Genomic DNA, 16265 nt, shown 5'->3' with positions numbered 1-16265 from the left:
TCATGTAAAAGAGAAAATAAATAAAGGAAAAAAACACAAAGGTAAATGTGCCCTACATAAAGATGGCGGAATGAGCGCGTCACGTGACGTTTTAGCGCTCGAAGCAGCAACAGTAAACCTCTATGATTCAAATTCACGCTCCCCCTATCTGGGGCCTCGTACAAGGAGCGTGACTTCAGTTTGGCTGTCCCAATCATGCCTGTTTATTAAAATGTATCGGAACCACCACTTCTACCATAAGGATATTACTATGACGTAAATACGATGCACATTTATGGATATGAGTGTTTAAAATTAATTCATCTTCCAGGCATATGCCAGTTATTGCTGCTTCCTTTTGCAAACACAGAACAGGCGCTAGTTAGGACACGCTCGGCTGGGCTTACAACGGTTTATATTACCGGACGCGAAAAGAGCGCTCAGCTTGAAAGTGACGTGCCGGTCCGCTACCTCTGGTGAGTGAGTGAGTGAGTGAGTGAGTGAGTGAGTGAGTGAGTGAGTGAGTGAGTGAGTGAGTGAGTGAACGAGTTAACGAGTTAACTAACTCTCCAGGTGAGTGTGAGTATCGGCTCTTCTTCCACCTTACATTATGGCTGATGCTGATGAACGCTTGATACATTGGGATCCTTTTATGTTTTGTAAGCAGCGGCTTCCCAGAATACCTTCCTCCACACAGGGCGCTGGTCGGTCATGTCTGTTCCCATAGCCGTGTACCCAGACCCCTGGATGGTGACTTATGTACACTAATCCCATAAATATGTAATGCTATCCCTGTGATTGGAGTGGGCGTCTGTCCCCAGCCCCTTTATAAAAGAGAAGTGATATATAAATGCACTCTCACCTGCCAATGCCATTACATAGCAAAAACACAAAAGCCTTTCCTCTCTGCCGCTACATCTGACTTATCTTGGTATAATCACCACAAATGGTGATTGTCTACAGTGGCCACAGGCAGGGCACGTCTGCTGCAGGAAAGGCATGGGGCATGTCCACCGCAGGCAGGGCACATCTGCAGGAAAGGTATGGGGAACGTCCACCGCAGGCAGGGCACATATGCAGGAAAGATATGGGGCATGTCCACCGCAGTCAGGGCACATATGCAGGAAAGATATGGGGCATGTCCACCGCAGGCAGGGCACATCTGCAGGAAAGGTATGGGGAACGTCCACCGCAGGCAGGGCACATCTGCAGGAAAGGCATGAGGCATGTCCACCGCAGTCAGGGCACATCTGCAGGAAAGGTATGGGGAACGTCCACCACAGTCAGGGCACATATGCAGGAAAGGCATGGGGCATGTCTACCGCAGGCAGGGCACATCTGCAGGAAAGGCATGGGGCATGTCCACCGCAGGCAGGGCACATCTGCAGGAAAGGCATGGGGCATGTCCACTGCAGGCAGGGCACATCTGCAGGAAAGGCACGGGGCATGTCCACCGCAGGCAGGGCACATCTGCAGGAAAGGCACGGGGCATGTCCACCGCAGGCAGAGCACATATGCAGGAAAGGTATGGGGAACGTCCACCGCAGTCAGGGCACATCTGCAGGAAAGGCATGAGGCATGTCCACCGCAGTCAGGGCACATCTGCAGGAAAGGCATGGGGCATGTCCACCGCAGTCAGGGCACATATGCAGGAAAGGCATGGGGCATGTCCACCGCAGTCAGGGCACATCTGCAGGAAAGGCATGGGGCATGTCCACCGCAGTCAGGGCACATCTGCAGGAAAGACATGAGGCATGTCCACCGCAGTCAGGGCACATATGCAGGAAAGATATGGGGCATGTCCACCGCAGTCAGGGCACATATGCAGGAAAGGCATGGGGCATGTCCACTGCAGTCAGGGCACATCTGCAGGAAAGGTATGGGGAACGTCCACCGCAGTAAGGGCACATCTGCAGGAAAGGTATGGGGAACGTCTACCGCAGTCAGGGCACAGATGCAGGAAAGGTATGGGGAACGTCCACCGCAGTCAGGGCACATATGCAGGAAAGGTATGGGGAACGTCCACTGCAGTCATGGCACATATGCAGGAAAGGTATGGGGAACGTCCACCGCAGTCAGGGCACATATGCAGGAAAGGCATGGGGAACGTCCACCGCAGTCAGGGCACATATGCAGGAAAGGCATGGGGAACGTCCACCGCAGTCAGGGCACATATGCAGGAAAGGTATGGGGAACGTCCACCGCAGTCAGGGCACATATGCAGGAAAGGTATGGGGAACGTCCACCGCAGTCAGGGCACATATGCAGGAAAGGTATGGGGAACGTCCACCGCAGTCAGGGCACATATGCAGGAAAGGTATGGGGAACGTCCACCGCAGTCAGGGCACATATGCAGGAAAGGTATGGGGAACGTCCACCGCAGTCAGGGCACATATGCAGGAAAGGTATGGGGAACGTCCACCGCAGTCAGGGCACATATGCAGGAAAGGTATGGGGAACGTCCACCGCAGTCAGGGCACATATGCAGGAAAGGTATGGGGCATGTCCACCGCAGTCAGGGCACATATGCAGGAAAGGTATGGGGAACGTCCACCGCAGTCAGGGCACATATGCAGGTAAGGTATGGGGAACGTCCACCGCAGTCAGGGCACATATGCAGGAAAGGTATGGGGAACGTCCACCGCAGTCAGGGCACATATGCAGGAAAGGTATGGGGAACGTCCACCGCAGTCAGGGCACATATGCAGGAAAGGTATGGGGAACGTCCACCGCAGTCAGGGCACATATGCAGGAAAGGTATGGGGCATGTCCACCGCAGTCAGGGCACATATGCAGGAAAGGTATGGGGAACGTCCACCGCAGTCAGGGCACATATGCAGGAAAGGTACGGGGAACGTCCACCGCAGTCAGGGCACATATGCAGGAAAGGCATGGGGCATGTCCAGTGCAGTCAGGGCACATCTGCTGCAGGAAAGGCATGGGACATGTCCAGCGCAGTCAGGGCACATCTGCTGCAGGAAAGGCACGGGGAATATCCGCTGCAGTCAGGGCATATCTGTTGCAGGAATCACATGGGCAACGTCCGCCTCAGTCAGGGCACGTTTGCTGTAGGAAAGGCACGGGGCATGTCTGCCGCAGTCAGGGCACGTCTGCTGCAGGAAAGGTATGGGGCATGTCCACCGCAGTCAGGGCACATATGCAGGAAAGGTATGGGGACTGCATGTCCGCTGCAGTCAGGGCATGTCCGCCGCAGGCAGGGTACGTCTGCTGCAGGAGAAGCATGGGGCATGTCTGCAGTAGTCAGGGCACATCTGCTGCAGGAAAGGCATGGGGCATGTCTGCAGTAGGCATGGTGCAGGGCATGGCTGCTCCACTCATGCTACAGAGGTTGCCTTCTATGAGCAGCATCCAGAGCGCACAGTTTGGACCAGTAGTGCAACACTGCTGTTGGCCGAAGCTAATCAATCAGAAAGAAGGTCTGCCTCATCTAGCAATCAGAATGTCTGAAGGCAGTGGAGCTGTTCTCTCCTTTAGGCCGGCATTACACTTACGATTGGAAAATCGGACCGATTCTCATGCTAGAAAGTAGCATGAGCTCTGTCCTAGTGTTAATCCGTGTGCAATGCAACTGCAATGCGATTCTGTGATTTTTCTCTAGATTGTAGTCCGTGTGTGATCCGTATGGGATCTGTTTTTATTCTCAGCAGCTATGTCATCTGCCATTCAGCTCTGTTACATGGCCACTGACAGCAGACAGAGCTGCGTGATCAGAATGAACTCGGATGAACTGCACCCGACTTCATTGTCATCCCGCGGCTCTGTCTGTGTGTCGTGGCGTGATTTTCGGTTAACGGTGAAGGTCTCACCTGTGACCGCAAATCCCCTGAGTGACTGAAGTGATCTCAGTGACGGCACCGCTGATCGCACAGGTTACCCGCGGCCACAGCAGAAGTCCTCCCACTGAGATCTGTGGCCACGGGTAACCTGAGTTATGTCATCGCTGATAGCGTGACTCACTTCAGTTGCTCTGTGGAGCTCACAGACAGCGGTCGTGGTCTGTGGTCGCTCTGTCAGCTTCCGATATAGCAGAGCTGAAAGCGTCGTGGGACCTCTGTGGACCTGGCGGGGTATTTGGGGACTTTATTAAAGTGGTGAAAGAGGGTGGTGTTTTTTTTTGTCATTTATTCCAAGTAAAGGATTTTTGGGTGTATGTGTTTATTTTCTTTAACTTACAGGTTAATCATGGAAGGTATCTCGGGGAGACATCTGCCATGATTAACCTAGGACTTAGTAGCAGCTATAGGCTGCTGCCATTAACTCCTTATTACATCGATTGCCACCGCACCAGGGCAATTCGGGATGAGCCTGGTAAAGTTCCAGGACTATCGCATCTAATGGATGCGGCAATTCCAGGTGGCTGCTGGCTGATATTTTTAGGGTGGGGGGCTTCCCATAACGTGGGGCTCTCCATCCTGACAATACCAGCCTCCAGCTGTATGGCTTTACCCTGGCTGGTATCAAAATGGGGAGGGGGGGGAACCGCATGCAGTTTTTTTTTTTTAATTTTATTTTTATTTTACTGCACGATATAGACCCGCCCACCAGCAGCTGTGATTGGTTACAGTGAGACAGCTGTCACTCAATGTGGGGGCGTGTCTGACTGCAACCAATCGTAGGCGCCGGTGGGCGGGGAAAGCAGCGAATATGTGATGGAATAATGAGCGTCCGGCTTTTTCAAAAGAGTAAAAGCTGCCGGAGCTTTGTGACAGCTGTGCATCGGCTGCGCCGGTGATCGGTGAGTATAAGAGAGAGGCTGGGAGAGACCGACCGACAGAAAGAGAGAGGGACCGAGAGGGAGAGACCGACTGACAGAGAGATTGACTGACATCGACAGACCTCATTCATTTACAGTGTTCTCTGCAACATGCGATAAATGTATTTAGAAAAACGCATGTCACTAGGATGGTGTATGTGCTGTCCGTGTGACATCCGTTTTTTTTTCTCGCACCTATAGACTTGCATTGGAGTGACTCATGCAAGAAGCTCTAAAAATTGCAGCATGCTGCGATTTCCCCCCGCCCTCCCCACTCAGTACGATTTGAGCTGAGAAAAAAATAGCAGATGGGAGCTGCCTCATTGCTTAACATTGGTCCGAGTGCAATGCGAGATTTTCTTGCATTGCACTCATGCAAGTTAATGACAAGTGTGATGCCGGCCTTAGGCAGGAGTCACACTTGTGTATGACTCTCACAAGTGCAATGTGAGAAAATCTGGCATTGCACTCAGCCCCATGTAAGACAATGCTACAGCTTACATCTGCGAGTTTTCCCTCAGCCCTAAACAGCCTGAGGAAAAAATTGCAGCCTGCTGCGATTGTCTGCGCGTCTCGATCGCTCGCACCCATACAAGTTTATGGGTGCGAGTACAATATCGGACTGCACTTAGATGTCATCCAAGTGGAGTGCGATATACAGTTAGGTCCAGAAATATTTGGACAGTGACACAATTTTCGCGAGTTGAACTCTGCATGCCACCACATTGGATTTGAAATGAAATCTCTACAACAGAATTCAAGTGCAGATTGTAACGTTTAATTTGAAGGTTTGAAAAAAAATATCTGATAGAAATTGTAGGAATTGTACACATTTCTTTACAAACACTCCACATTTTAGGAGGTCAAAAGTAATTGGACAAATAAACCAAACCCAAACAAAATATTTTTATTTTCAATATTTTGTTGCGAATCCTTTGGAGGCAATCACTGCCTTAAGTCTGGAACCCATGGACATCACCAAACGCTGGGTTTCCTCCTTCTTAATGCTTTGCCAGGCCTTTACAGCCGCAGCCTTCAGGTCTTGCTTGTTTGTGGGTCTTTCCGTCTTAAGTCTGGATTTGAGCAAGTGAAATGCATGCTCAATTGGGTTAAGATCTGGTGATTGACTTGGCCATTGCAGAATGTTCCACTTTTTTGCACTCATGAACTCCTGGGTAGCTTTGGCTGTATGCTTGAGGTCATTGTCCATCTGTACTATGAAGCGCCGTCCGATCAACTTTGCGGCATTTGGCTGAATCTGGGCTGAAAGTATATCCCGGTACACTTCAGAATTCATCTGGCTACTCTTGTCTGCTGTTATATCATCAATAAACATAAGTGACCCAGTGCCATTGAAAGCCATGCATGCCCATGCCATCACGTTGCCTCCACCATGTTTTACAGAGGATGTGGTGTGCCTTGGATCATGTGCCGTTCCCTTTCTTCTCCAAACTTTTTTCTTCCCATCATTCTGGTACAGGTTGATCTTGGTCTCATCTGTCCATAGAATACTTTTCCAGAACTGAGCTGGCTTCATGAGGTGTTTTTCTGCAAATTTAACTCTGGCCTGTCTATTTTTGGAATTGATGAATGGTTTGCATCTAGATGTGAACCCTTTGTATTTACTTTCATGGAGTCTTCTCTTTACTGTTGACTTAGACACAGATACACCTACTTCACTGAGAGTGTTCTGGACTTCAGTTGATGTTGTGAACGGGTTCTTCTTCACCAAAGAAAGTATGCGGCGATCATCCACCACTGTTGTCATCCGTGGACGCCCAGGCCTTTTTGAGTTCCCAAGCTCACCAGTCAATTCCATTTTTCTCAGAATGTACCCGACTGTTGATTTTGCTACTCCAAGCATGTCTGCTATCTCTCTGATGGATTTTTTCTTTTTTTTCAGCCTCAGGATGTTCTGCTTCACCTCAATTGAGAGTTCCTTAGACCGCATGTTGTTTGGTCACAGCAACAGCTTCCAAATGCAAAACCACACAACTGTAATCAACCCCAGACCTTTTAACTACTTCATTGATTACAGGTTAACGAGGGAGACGCCTTCAGAGTTAATTGCAGCCCTTAGAGTCCCTTGTCCAATTACTTTTGGTCCCTTGAAAAAGAGGAGGCTATGCATTGCAGAGCTATGATTCCTAAACCCTTTCTCCGATTTGGATGTGAAAACTCTCATATTGCAGCTGGGAGTGTGCACTTTCAGCCCATATTATATATATAATTGTATTTCTGAACATGTTTTTGTAAACAGCTAAAATAACAAAACTTGTGTCACTGTCCAAATATTTCTGGACCGAACTGTACGCACAGGCTGACAATGTAGAGATCACTCCCTCTCCTCCACAGGTGTGATCCGATTGCCGGATCGGATCACCGTATAATGACACTTGCTCACGCTCGCAGCAGAGCCTGAGCTGAGGGTCATTAGCATATTGCATCCTGTGCTCTCACATCAGATACCATACGTTCATGTGACTCCAGATCTTAGAAGATCCTTGTAATTAGCATTTGAATAGAGGATCACTTAGGCTGGTTTCACACTACGTCTTTTTAACATCCGTCCTTAACGTTATTTTAGCGGACAAGCGGATCCAGTGCAAATGCGTTTTCATTTCAATGCATTTGCAATGGACTCGCGTAAACATCCGTTCACCTGCGTTTGCGTGCGTTATAGTGAGGATCCAGTGACTTGCAGTTTTTTAACATGTTTCAAAAACGCTACTTGTAGCGTTTTTGAGCTCCGTCCAAATACTGCAAATTGCTGGATCCTGACTATAACGCACGCAAACGCATGTGAACGCTGGCGTGCTGATAGACAGGATCCTGCTTTTGTACTGAGCATGCCCAGAAAGTACTGAGCATGCCCAGAACCAGTCTCGCGTGATCTGTCTATCTCTCTACTCCCTCCCTCACCCTCTCTCTCTCTATCTCTGTCTTTCCCCCTTCCTCCCCTCCCTCTCTCTCCCACCTGACAGCTGCGGACACTCGTAACCAAGGTAAATATCGCGTAACCACTTCTCTTAGTTACCCGATGTTTACGTTGGTTACGTGTGCAGGCAGCCCTGCTCCTAGCAGCTGCAGACACTCGTAACCAAGATAAATATCGGGTATCCAAGGCCGATGTTTACCTTGGTTACCAGCGTCTGCAGCTGTCAGATGCCGGCTCCCAGTCTAGCTCCCCTCACTCCCGATCACATGACTCCAGTGCCCGCCCCTAAACATCCAGTGCAGGATCCTGCAAAATAACACATGCGTTTGCATACGTTATTTGCTGTAAAAGCAGGATCCGTACTTCCGCTAAAAAAACGTTTTCAACGGATGTTAAAAAGACGTAGTGTGAAACCAGCCTTACTGATGAACAATCAAATATACACATACTGGCATCTCATGACTATAGCTGACGAACTTGACTCAGACCTCTGGATAATATAACATGGGGATGTGACATATCTGACTGCTCTGCCACCTGTTACACTTTTTTTTTTTTTTTTTATAGGTAAATGTATTATTAGAAAGTCACTAGTTTTCTGCTAGATTTAAATTGAAGCTTATTCTGTCCAAGTTGGGTGTAATAAAATCTAGGAAACTGTACTGTTCCTCTCTATGGATAGCTGCTCTGACAGCTGTGCCCCCCGATGGACTGCTTAGGGGTGGTCTGTAGTCTTGAACTGTTCTACAATTCTGCTTCCATCCCAGTAAATGACTGTCTGCAGCCATCATGTAACGTCCCTTGCCAAATAATTCCGGCGGAGGGCATAGCTGTGAGATCAGAAGAGCAGCGCTTCTCAGGGAAGTGAATATCATTTTACCATTTTATTTTTTAAACTTCACCACTATGGGTGAAATGCTTTATTGAAAATCCCATTTTAGATTGTTACCTTGCATTTATCTGTAAAAATCAATCTGTCACCAGGTTTGTTTCACAGTTAGAGGGCAGCATAAAGTAGGGACAGAGTCTGATTCTGGCAGTATGGCAATCACTGGGCTCCTTCCTGTAGTTTTGATATCACGGTTTATCTGTCAGTCTTCTCAGTGAGATTGCAGTATACAGTGGAATCTCGGTTTACGAGTAACTTGGTGTGCGAGTATAGGCTCAGTGACACACAACGACTTACCAGCGATCCCAAAAACGATGCGACCTGATAGGGATCGCTGGGAGGTTGCTGGTGAGATGTCACACAGTCAGATCTTACCAACGATGCAGGGACGATACAGGTCGCAGTAGCGACCTGTATAATGATCTCTGCTGTCACTGTGACCCTGTCACATTGTGTCAAACACAGTGATGTGTCCTGCCCACCAAGACATCACCTTTGAAGAAAATGGCCTGGACCATTCTGCAATGACTAACGATGTCACAGCAGGGGCCTGATCGCTGGTAGGTGTCACACATAACAAGATCGCTAACGGGATCGCTACTGCGTCAGAAACCGTGACTCAGCAGCGACCTCGCTAGCAATCTCGTTGTGTGACGGTACCTTATTTCGCTATAGGAGCAAAGCTTGCTGTAAATTTATAACTCGGTTTATGAGCAATCTTTGCTGTATGAGCAAATACTCACCGCACACACTTCCGGTTCCGTACTTTCACTGTGCTCTGACGCGCTCTTGCAGGGCACACAAACATTATGCTCACCTTACCTTCCGTTCCATTGCCGGCCTCCTGGTTCTTGTAATACGCCGGTGCTTGATGTGTATTGGGTAACAATCACGACGATGAAGGAACTTTCGCTGTCAGCCGCTTCTCAAAGGCTGGCAGTGGAAGCGCCGGCATCAGTCACGGTGGTTACCCGATACACAACATATACCTGCGAACTACAAGAACCAGGAGTTAGGTGTGTGTGTGTGTGTGTGTGTGTACAATAGGGGACTAGGATGGGACATTGCACAAGTTGTGGAGCGAATTGTCTGAGCTTCCATTATTTCTTATGGGAAATCTTGCTTTGCTAGACGAGTAACTTGGTTTACAAGCACACTCCCAGAACGGCCCCACTGTATAGTATAATGATATCACAAGTTCAAGTCCAATAATGGGACAAATAAAGAAATAAAACACAGTTGGTATCACTGCATCCATAATAGTCCAATCTACCAGAATATAAAAATAACTATCCGTAAATACTGTAAAAATAAAGAGGAGTTGAAACACCAGAACTATATTTTTCACTGCAAAACTCCTTAAAAATACAGTAAGTAAACAGTAATAAAAAGGTCAGCTAGGCACGCAGAAATAAAAAAAACCAAAAAAAAAACCCCTGACACCGCTCCTGTACCTGAAAAAATGAAAATGTTATGCGTTTCAAAACATGGTGACACAGGCAAACAGGTTTTTATTTTTTTTTATTTTCTGATTTCTCTTTTTTTAACACTTAATAGAACTATACAAATTTAGCTGCAGCGCTAACGTGGTGATTTATGCCTTGCTAGCACTACAGTACAAGTCAAAGACTGGCAAGGTCCACCAGTGGTGATAGGGAATCGCCAGATGAGCGCAACTTAGTATTTTTATTATACTGTACAGAAGTCCCTATTTTTAGTAAAGTTTTATAAATGGTGGCCAAACTCGTTGCATATACCACATCTTGTCATGTGTACAGAACCCATATTTTTTTTTTTTTCTCTTTCAGGTAGAGCAGACTCCAAGATGCACATAAAGTCCATTATCATCGAAGGGTTTAAGTCCTATGCTCAGAGGACTGAGATCAATTGCTTTGATCCATTTTTCAATGCCATTACTGGACTTAATGGCAGTGGCAAGTCCAATATTCTGGATTCTATTTGCTTCCTCCTTGGCATCTCCAATCTTACCCAGGTAACACATAAATTTGTAGATGTTATTTGAAGACATTTCCCCCTCTGTACAGTACAGTGCATTGAAGAAGGATTCATACTCCGTGAACCTTTCCACATTTTTCTTTTCACGTTCCACCCACAATCTTAAACATAATTTATTGGGATTTTATGTGATATAACAACACTAAGTAGCAAGTATTGGTGAAGTGTAAAGAAAATGATACATGATACATATTGAGTCAATACTGTGTAGGATCACCTTTTGCTGCAGTTACTGCTGCAAGTCTCTTTTGACAAGCCAGAATAATAGTTGAGAATAAATATTTATGCATACAGCAAATTTACTGTAGCCTAAAGGCCCAGTCACACACGACTTACCAGCGATCCCGAAAACGATGTGACCTGATAGGGATCGCTGGTAAGTCGTGGGAGGTCGCAGGTGAGATGTCACACAGTCAGACCTTACCAACGATGCAGGAACGATACAGGTCGCAGTAGTGACCTGTATAACGATCACAGTAGTCACTGTGATCCTATCACACAAATGTCACACAGCGATGTGTCCTGCCCAGCAGGACATCGCCTTTGAAGAAAATGGCCTAACCATTCAGCAACGACTAGAGATCTCACAGCAGGGGCCTGATCGCTGGTAGATGTCACACATAACGAGATCGCTAACAGGATCGCTACTGCGTCACAGAAACCGTGACTCAGCTGCGATCTCGCTAGCGATCTCGTTATGTTTGACGGTACCTTAAGGAACAAATGTGACTTGTCACTCTCTATGCTAGGTCCACAGAATGTAGGTGAACATACATGTCAGCATGGTCTCAAATTGAGCTTAGAAGCAGTTTGATTATTGGTGGTCCAGTGATTTTACAGCAAAACAGTTATAATGGTGCTGATTTGCCCGTGAAAGTGACTTTGGATTCTGCCACAACATTAAAACCCAACTATAGTTTAGAATCCAAATGTCTGTGTACAGACTATGAGGTACGGACTTGCCGCCTGTCTCCCGACTTGAGCTCAGCAGTCTCATAAGCATACATGTGCTATGGTCACCCTTTCTAAACTTCAAGATATTAAAAAACAATTTATTGGTATTTAATTTTTACAGGTAAGAGCCTCCAACTTGCAGGATCTTGTGTATAAAAATGGTCAAGCTGGAATAACAAAAGCTACAGTATCTATAACGTTTGATAATCTTGACAAAAAGCAGAGCCCGCTAGGATTTGAGGCACATGATGAAATCACTGTGACGAGACAGGTAAGGTTTCACACTGCAATCAGGCTCAAGATATTTTTTCTTTAACTGTTCTGGATTGCCCATACACTAAATGTCCTCGCAGTCCATTGTTCTTCCTGCACCGATGTTCTAAGGCTATGTGCGCACGTTGCGTTCTGCCGTGAAAAATATTCTGCATGTCCCTGCATGTGCGTTTCAAAACGCTGCATTTTCGAGGCATTTTGAATGCAGAATGGATGCAGAATTCATGCGTTCTGGATGCTTGCTCTGCCATAGACAGAGTGGGAAAAACATCCAAAACACAAAAGAAGTGATATGTTGCTTTTTAGAACACATCGATTTTGTCAAAAATTTGGCATGCAAAACGCTGCGTTTTAAAACGCAGCGTTCCCATTGAATTTGCGAACTTCTCATAGACTTTGCTGGGGACGCAGAACGCATGCATTTACGCTGCAGTTTAAAACGCTGCGCAAACGCATGAAAAAACGCAACTTTCACAAGATGATGAAGCTCTGCTTCCTGAGAGAATATAGACATGGTTTATTACCATGTGTACCTTCGCCATATCTGTATACACTACGGCAATCCCAAATGGCTTGCTTTTTTTTATCTTTTTAAATTATTTTAGTTGTGAAGAAGTGTCAGAAATTAGCAATAAAAATTGAGGGGTTGTGTCGTCATTTTCTAAGACCCGTATTGTTTTGCTTTTTCAGTCAATCAAGCAGTGTAAAGTCTGCTTTACTCCTTACAATTTCACATGCGATATCGTATGCGATGTGACCCGCCCCCATCGTATGTGCGGCACGTTCAATTTGTTGCCTGTGTCGCACAAACTATTAACCCCCGTCACACGTGCTTACCTTCCATACGACCTCGATGTGTGCGGCGAACATCCACTTCCTGAAGGGGGAGGGACGTTCGGCGTCACAGCGACGTCACACAGCGACCGCCCAATAGAAGCGGAGGGGCGGAGATGAGTGGGACGTAACATCCCGCCCACCTCCTTCCTTCCGCATTGCCGGCGGTCGCAGGTAAGCTGCAGTTAATCATTCCCGGGGTGTCGCACACTGCGATGTGTGCTGCCACGGGAACATTGAACAACCGGATGTGCAATTTTTAGTAAATGAGCGACGTGTATGCGATCAACGTTTTTTCGTACAATCGCACGTAGGTTTCACATGCTACAACACCACTAACGATGCTGGATGTGCGTCACTTACGACGTGACCCCGCCGACACATTGTTAGATATATTGTAGCGTGTAAAGCCCGCTTAAGGGCCTTTTTTGGGGTAGATATGACGTTTTGATCGCTTCTCACTGCATGTTTTGTGGTATTGCAGCAAAAAAAAAAAATAAAATGTAATTTTGCCACTTACACTAAAGAAAATAAATAAATAAAAAAATGTATGTAGATCGTGCTAATTATTAGATTTTGATCAGACTTCTCTGAATGTGGTAATACTGTGTGTGTGTATATTTATATAATGTACATGTGTGTGTATGTATGTATGTATGTATGTATATATATATATATATATATTATTTATTTATATATTACAATTTATTTTTTCTTTATCGTTCCTATGGGAGACCCAGACCATGGGTGTTTAGCTTCTGCCTCCGGAGGACACACAAAGTACTACACTTAAAAGTGTAGCTCCTCCCTCTGAGCTTATACACCCCCTGGAGAACCAGATCTAGCCAGTTTATCGCTTTGTGTTCAGGAGGCATACATCCACACATGCATTCTCATCTGATTTGTTTGATTTTTGGAAAGAGTTTGAAGAAAAGCGGGTCCACGTCTGGACTCCCGGCATGTCCCTTCTCACCCCACTGTGTCGGCGGTGTTGTTAAGGTTGATTTCCAAGGCTGGAGCCTTACATGCCGCGCTCCTTCACCATCCCTCCTGGGCTCTGGCTTGAAGTGGGAGCCAGCACGGTCTCCATGCCTGGCAGGAGGCCGGTCTCCATCCGCAGCCCTTCAGGACCCTACTGGACCGGAGCACTTATCCCCAGGGACCTGGCCCTGCGTCTCGGCAGCTAAGTACCTGAGACGTTTATTTATGGGGGTCCCTGTGCTTTATTTGTTGGGGAGAGTGTGCTTGCTGTGTTTACTGGCATTTCCAGCGGGTTCTTTAGCTGTCGCACGAGAACCGCGCTGATGGTGCCTGCGCGCCGACCTCGCCGCTCTAATTTAGGCCCCGGCTTCGCCGGAGGCCTAGTTTCAGTTTCACTGCCCTCGCATGTCACTCATGCAGAGGGACAGGCTCTGCTCCGCCCGGCGGCTGTTCTGCACAGGGGAGGGACACTCCCCACTGCTGGGGCGTCCCTCCTCCCCTGTAGCTTTCTATGGCCCTCCAGATCCCGCTCTTTAGAGCAAGTCCCGCCTCCTCTCCTCGCTCCGGCGGCCATTTTCTCAGATTCACTCAGCGCTGGTCTGCATCCCTGCTGGGTGCTGTGTTTGGAGGTCCGGGCTTTGGGATCTGGAGGGCACACAACACCGCTTCAGCGGTCTGGTAAGCCACAACCTCTGGTTGTGGACCTCTGTATATACTCTCTGGGGTTCATTCTCTTGCAGAGCCCCCACTCCAGCAGCATGTCTCACACGAGGAGCAAGGCTCCAAAGCTTTATTCAGTATGCACTGCATGTAAGCTTCTGCTGCCTGAACCGAGCACCTGTCCACATTGTGATGCCTGCTCTAATTTGGCAGTGCCACAGCCTGGAGTCTCACCCCCAGTGGTCTCTCAGGCTGCTCCTGCTCCTGTGGCTGAAACCCCGGCTTGGGTAGAATCTTTTTCTAGGTCTATCTCCCAGTCTTTTGCTGAGTCCATGGGACTTTTGTCCAGGACTTTGCTGACCATGCATCAGCCCCCTTCACAGGGTGCCTCTGCTGCTAGGGGTCTCTCAGGACCGGAGCTCACAGAGGATTCATCATCTGGTCCCAGACCCCGTCCTCCTGAGAAGAGACGCAGGGTTCCTTCTCCCTCCTCGTCCCGCGGCTCTGATTCAGGAGCTGACTCGCAGGATGAGGAGGATGCCTTTTACAGGGGGCTCGGAGGCTACCTCCATGTACCCCATTGATCTGTCCGAAAGTGACTCAGATGTTAGTGACTTGATTGCCTCCATTAATTCTGTACTGGATCTCAATCTGCCAGTATCAGAGGAGCAACCCTCTCTGGCAGAAAAGCACCAGTTTACCTCGCCTAAGAGAGCAAAGAGTGTGTTCTTTAACCACTCCAGTTTTTCCTTTCGTCACGACAGCACCCACGAGAGAGGGATCCGCCCCCTTCAGGACAGGAAACCTACAGATAAAAAAGGGGCAGTCCCCCTCCCTCATCAGTTGGTTTCCTGTCCTGAATGGAGAGGAACCTACAGTACCTGGGTCCGGTTGAGTCCGTGCGGTCTCCGTGGGAACGGCGGAGCTCTAGGTCCAGAAGCACGGTCGGTGGAGCTCCCCTCGTGGACTCAGTCCTACGGTGCGCCTCGTCCTCTTCCCCTTGGTTCGGCTTTGCCTCCGGGGTAATGACGCCGGCACCTGCGCGCGCCTGGCTCTGTGACGGCAGGGGGAGCCCTGCCGTGTCCGCGCGCTCTCTGCTGCCGTGACCCGGAAGTGCACTGGAGCGCTTCCGGGGGAGTGGACCGGGCAGGTTCCTTGTGAAGGCCGTGGATCCCTCCTTCCTGAGCCGGACGCGGGGTAAGTTGCTGTCGGTGCTCGGCGGCCGGCGCCTCTCCCTGTGGCGCGGGCTGCGCCTCCGGTTGCACGGCGGGTGCGATGTGTCCGGGGCTGCGTCCCCGCTCTGTCTCCTCGGCGGTGTCCCGGCAGTGCAAGGAGGATCGTCCCGGAGTCCCTGCCTGCGCTAGTCCGGGGTCGGTACATGGCTTCGGGCCGGGCTGTGTGGCTTCCTGATCGGACTTTGGAGCTGGATTCTGCCGCATGGCCAGGGGCCCCTGTAGCCTCTGTGTTTGCCTGGCCCCCTGTGCCTCCGTGGACTCATGGCCCCTGTAAGGCCTCTGTGGACTCATGGCCCCTGTAAGGCCTCTGTGGACTCATGGCCCCTGTAAGGCCTCTGTGGACTCCGGGCCACTGTAGCCTCTGTGGACTCCGGGCCCTCGTGGCCTCTGTGGACTCCTGGCCCTCGGGCCTCTCTGAGACTCCTGGCCCTCATGACCTCTGTGGACTCCTGGGCCTCGTGGCCTCTATGGACTCCTGGCTCCTGTAGCCTCTGTGGACTCCTGGCCCCTGTAGGCTCCTGGCTCCTGTGGGCTCTATGGACTCGTGATGGCCCCCTGTGGGTTCCTGGTCTCTGTGGGTTCTTGGCCCCTGGGGCCTCTGTGCCCTCCTGGTCCCTGTGGCCTCGGGGCCCCTGTGGCCTCTGTGTCCTCCGGGCCCCTGTGCATTCTGTATGTCCTGGCCCATGTGGCCTGTGTGTTTTTTCTGGCCTCTGGGCCTCCTGACCTCTGGTC

The 16265-nt window shown here is 49.0% G+C and overlaps 1 protein-coding gene across 2 annotated transcripts in view; it reads left to right on the top strand.

Moving 5' to 3' along the window:
* Positions 1–386: 386 nt before the first annotated feature.
* Positions 387–16265, top strand: part of SMC2 (structural maintenance of chromosomes 2) — a 204560-nt gene continuing 188681 nt past the window's right edge. The window contains exons 1-3 of one of the 2 annotated variants that reach the window (XM_075316064.1): positions 387–455; positions 10389–10573; positions 11672–11821. In XM_075316064.1, the coding sequence (XP_075172179.1) occupies positions 10406–10573; positions 11672–11821 (318 nt within the window). In that variant the 5' untranslated portion in view covers positions 387–455; positions 10389–10405. The remainder of the gene's footprint in view (positions 456–10388; positions 10574–11671; positions 11822–16265) is intronic. The other variant, XM_075316066.1, reaches the window with a different exon arrangement.

The sequence above is a fragment of the Anomaloglossus baeobatrachus genome, chromosome 1 (genome assembly GCF_048569485.1).
Source record: "Anomaloglossus baeobatrachus isolate aAnoBae1 chromosome 1, aAnoBae1.hap1, whole genome shotgun sequence".
Taxonomy (NCBI): Eukaryota; Metazoa; Chordata; class Amphibia; order Anura; family Aromobatidae; genus Anomaloglossus; species Anomaloglossus baeobatrachus.
This window is presented reverse-complemented; position numbering and strand designations above follow the sequence as displayed.